The sequence below is a fragment of the Leishmania braziliensis genome, chromosome 27, assembly GCF_000002845.2.
Source record: "Leishmania braziliensis MHOM/BR/75/M2904 complete genome, chromosome 27".
NCBI lineage: Eukaryota > Euglenozoa > Kinetoplastea > Trypanosomatida > Trypanosomatidae > Leishmania > Leishmania braziliensis.
In genome coordinates, this window is record NC_009319.2 from 1,042,925 (window position 1) to 1,047,459 (window position 4,535).

Below are 4,535 nucleotides of genomic sequence, written 5' to 3' on the forward strand. Positions count from 1 at the left end.
TTTTTTTTTTTTTTCGTCGTCTTGTTGCTACACCGAGCCGAGCCACGAGTGCGCTGTTGCGTCCAAGCGCGGCGAGACAGGAGGACATGCCAGCAGGGTGTCTTCATTATGTTCCATTTGGCCCCCTCTCCACATCGAGCTTGGGTGTGCGCGTGCCGCTCCGTTTGCGCGGCGTTTTATTCACCCCTAAACGCCAGGGTTTCCCACCACCTGCCCTTTTTTTTGCTTTGGCCCTTTTCTTTGCTGCGTCTCTTTCACGTATTGACGGTGTGTCGGGCGGTGATGACCTTTGCGTTTGCGCTGTGGGGCGGGCGCTTTGTTCTTGTCACTTTCCTTCAATCGGCACGTGCGTCTCTCTGACTGCGCGTGTGTGTGTGTGTGTGCGTGTGTGTGGGTGTGCGTGTGTGTGTGCGTGTGTGTGTGTGTGTGCGTGTGCGTGCCCTCGTCACTGTGATTTGCTTTGGTTTGGTTTGACCCTCAAGGCGAACACCACAACAAGCGAAGAAATGGTCCAGCAGAGTAGGGGTGGTGTGTGTGGGCGTACTCGTCCTCTCTCCGCTGGAGGAGAGGACAGCTGAAGCCGGACACCGCAGAGAGCGAAATGTGTGCGATGGCTGCTGGCGCCGCTGCTGTTGTCACTGAAGGCGCCCTCTCTTCTTCTGTCTTCCTCCACTCTTCTTGCGCCCCCCCCCCCCCTCTCCTCCCCTCCCCCCACTTCATAACCTCTTCTGTCGGCTCTACTCCCTCTCCGCCTCACACTCATACATCTCCGCTGCTCTGCCACGCGCGTGTGCGCCTCTCGCCTCGAAGTCCGGTGTAGCCCGTTGAATCGAATCGCCCCCCTCCTCCTCTGTGTCGCGATCTTCAGTGCTCGTATCTCCCTTTCCTCTCCATACTGTCTGGCACTCTCACGCACAAAGCCAACGAGATCAATTCAACGGTGCACCGCCACCGCCTCTCTTCACAGCCCAGTCGAAGCACATGATGCTGCGCTGCAACATCTCCCACCAAGTGCCGACGCACCCGGTGGTGTCTGTCAGGTCGGGGCTTGTCTTTGAGCACAGCCTCGTCGAGAAGTACGTTGACGAGCATGGCCGCTGCCCCATCACGGGGGATCCGTTGTGCAAGGAAGACCTCATTGCCGCTCACGGCGCTGTTCCAGATGTGTCCATTGCGGCCAGTGGCAGCCTCGGGGCTGCCTCCGTCCCTACGCTCCTGGAGCGTCTCCAGGTGGAGTGGGAGGGGGTTGCGTTGGAGCAGTTCAGCCTTCGGCAGCAGGTAACGCAACTTCAGCTGGAGCTGGCGCACGCGCTGCAGCAGTACGACGCCGCCTGCAGGGTGATTGCGCGACTCAGCAAGGAGCTTGATTCCCACCGTGGAGGCAAAGCCATGGCTGCCGAGGAGGCTGACCAGGGCGCTGCTGCGGTGATGGTGCCGGCGGCGGTGCTTCGATGCGTGGACGCTGCCGAAGCGGCAGAACGTCAGGCGCGTAAACAGCGCAAGGCATCGGCAGCAGCGAGCTCGGCGGCAGCCGCACCGTTGCAGCTAACGGAGGAGGCGCAGTGGGTGGCCGCGTCGTCGCCATCGGCGTCCACATCCTCTGCGCGCTCGGCCCTGCGCGTTGCGGCGGCGGCGGCGGACGACAGCAGCTCGGCGGTCTTCGTCAGCGCCCTCACGGGCGATCACGCGATTGTGCGGTACAGTCCTAACGGCATCAGCGAGGAGGCGCGTGGAGTGGGTCACACTGCCGCTGTGCACACGCTGGCGAATCAGCTGGGCGGTGTCCTGCTCTCCGCCGCGGAGGATCAGACGGTTCGCGTGTGGTCGACGAAGGGTGCTGGGCTGACGGTCATGCACACGCTGCGGTACGCGAGCGGGGTGGCTGCGATGAGCCAGCGGACGGTGGGCGGAGCCTACGTGCTCTGCGGTGCCGCTGATGGTGTCCTTACCCTCTCCGACCTGGAGAGCGGTGCGCACGTCGTGGTGACGGCACCGCTGACGCGCGACGCAGCGTCGCCGACGCTGACGTGTGTGGAACTGCACCCGTACAGCTCTCTTGCGGCCGTGGCTTTCCAACGGACTGAGCTGCAGCTCTGGGATACACGCGAGATGCGTGCCGACACCACTATCTCTCATGTGCGAGGCGCTGCTGCGCACACGCACATCTGCAGCGCCACATTTGGCGCCGACTGTGTGTCCCTCGCGGCTGGCCTTACGGATGGCTCGGTGTGCGTGTGGGACCTTCGCCAGGTGTTGGCCCCCGTAGCGGTGCTGCCGCCCAGCCCCGACACCGTCCCAGCCACGGTGCGCTACGCCCCAGACGGACGCTCTCTCGTGGTTGGCGGAGACGGCGTGGCGTTGTACGACTGCTCACTCCTGTCGGCCTCGTCCACTTCGGTGGAGGCCATTTCGACGGCAGGACTTAAGGCGGGCGCCGTGAGTGACGTGTGCTGGACGACGAGCGGCGCCGACGTACTGTGCGGCACTGTGGACGGTGTCGTCCGCCTGTACTCCACCGCAGCCGGCACAGCGTAGCGGAGCGGAATGTAGGGAGTGGGGGGGGGGAGAGCGAGGCCGCGTTTCTCGGTTCGACTCCCCACGCCCACTTATGCGCGTGCGACTGTGTGACCCTGCCGTGCTTGTGTTGGGGTTTGCCACCTTGAGATGGGCAGGCGAGGATATGGTGTTAACGTTGGTGGCGCACGCGCACGCGTGCCGGATCGATGCGGCGTACGGAGAGACGCCACGAGGCGGACTAAAACGAGCGAGGCAGACACGCGCACAACACAAACAACAACAACAGCGAAAGAGGAGGGGAGAGCGACGCGCAGGTAGGCGCACACAGGAAGGTGTATGAGAGAGCACTGCACACTTTGGCCGCGGTGAGACTTCCTCTTCCCCCCTTCCCTCGCCCTCCACCAGACCCCGGCACGCACGCATGTAGTGCGTTGGTACGAGGCGAATGTGTGTGGGTACGTCAGATGCCGCGTCCCCCTTTCTCTCCTTCCTTCATCTCGTTCTCTCACTCTCACTCTCATTCACCACTCTGCACGCTGCGCGCAGTCAAAGCGCTCACTCGTTGCATACTTCACGCTCTCGTGGCGTGGCTGCAGCGCGTGCGAATGGAGACCCTCACCACCATTACGGCTGCCACTCCCACTGCCGCGGCCGCAGCTGCGGGGAGTTACTTTTTGGGCTCCTCCACCTTTTCCGTCTACGAGGAGATGGCGCGCCAGCTGCACGAGGAGGGCTGGCGGCGCAAGCGAGAGGCAGCGATCGCCACGGCAGACTTCATCCTGGGTGATCGCTTCCACATTCCCTATGCCCTTCTTCGTGGCGAGCGGATGGCGCTGTCGTCTCGATTTAGCGGGACACGGTGGGTGAACTACTTCGAGGGCTCGCATCGCCTGACGCTCAAGGCGGCGATGGTACAGCTGATGAAGGAGGCCGACACGTGCTGGGCCACGTGGCTGCCGGAGTCCTATGCGATCGGCGGGGACCAGCTAAAGAGGGTGGATGAGCGGCGGGCGCTGCTGGAAGCGCTCACGGTCGAAGGAGACGGTGATGCGGTGTGGATCGTGAAGCCAAGCAGCGGGGCGAAGGGCCAGCGCATTGTGCTGCTCCGCGCCTCCGCAGTGCCGGAGTGGCTGGAGCAGCTGCCCATATCTGGCAGAACCATGTACGTTGTGCAGCGCTACGTCGATCGTCCGCTGCTACTAAGTCACGGCCGCAAGTTTGACATTCGCGTCTGGGCGCTGCTGATGAGTCCCTACAGCATCTACGCCTACACCCAGGCCAGTTGCCGCACCGCGAGCGTGCCGTACGACTTGGCTGACATCACCAACATCCACGCCCACCTCACGAACCACTGCCTGCAGGAGGGTGCAGAGCATTTTGGCGATTACGAGGAAGGGAATGAGATGTGGCTGCCGCAGCTGCAGGCCTACTTCACTTCTGTCGGCAAGCCACCAGATCTTCTAGAGACCCGCGTGCTGCCCGCCGTCAAGGATCTCCTCGTGCGCACGCTCCTTGCGGTAATGCCAGCGATAGCCGTTCCTGCCGCAGAGGCGTACAAGTGCTTCCAACTTTTCGGCTACGACGTGATTCTCACGGAGGAGGCGGAGGTAAAGCTGCTGGAGATCAACGGCTCTCCCGGCGTCGCGGAGCGCATCCTTGTTCCACTGGTACGCAGCATGCGAGGGCTATTCGACGCAGGGCCAACAGATAGTGCAGGGTCGACAACGGCCGTCTACGACGCCGACGACACAGGCCATGAGAAGTGCTGCGAGAGCGGTAGCAGTAACAGCACTGGCGGTAACTTCAGTCCGATGGATGCATCCAACAGCCCCCCAGAGGGACACGGCACTTCGCGTGTTTCCTCAGCAGAGGCGCCAGTCGCACGGGTTATGCAGAATTGGCGGCTGGAAGACGAGGGCTTCGTGCTGCTATGGCGTTACGGCGATGCAGTGCCACCTGGCTTGGTGGGCGTGTACTCGCAGTCCCACTAAAGGTGTGTGCGAACCCTACGAGAGGGG

At 62.8% G+C, this 4,535-nt stretch overlaps 2 protein-coding genes across 2 annotated transcripts; both read left to right on the forward strand.

Annotated features, from left to right (window-relative positions):
* Window positions 1-984: 984 nt before the first annotated feature.
* LBRM_27_2690 (conserved hypothetical protein) lies at window positions 985-2,535 on the forward strand (the record flags this gene model as incomplete). The annotated part of the gene is made up of 1 exon (XM_001565972.2): window positions 985-2,535. The coding sequence occupies one exon, from the start codon at window positions 985-987 to the stop codon at window positions 2,533-2,535; it is 1,551 nt and encodes a 516-aa protein (XP_001566022.2).
* Window positions 2,536-2,981: 446 nt separating this feature from the next.
* Window positions 2,982-4,508, forward strand: LBRM_27_2700 (tubulin-tyrosine ligase-like protein; the record flags this gene model as incomplete). Its single annotated transcript, XM_001565973.2, has 1 exon — window positions 2,982-4,508. The coding sequence occupies one exon, from the start codon at window positions 2,982-2,984 to the stop codon at window positions 4,506-4,508; it is 1,527 nt and encodes a 508-aa protein (XP_001566023.1).
* Between the last annotated feature and the right edge of the window lie 27 nt (window positions 4,509-4,535).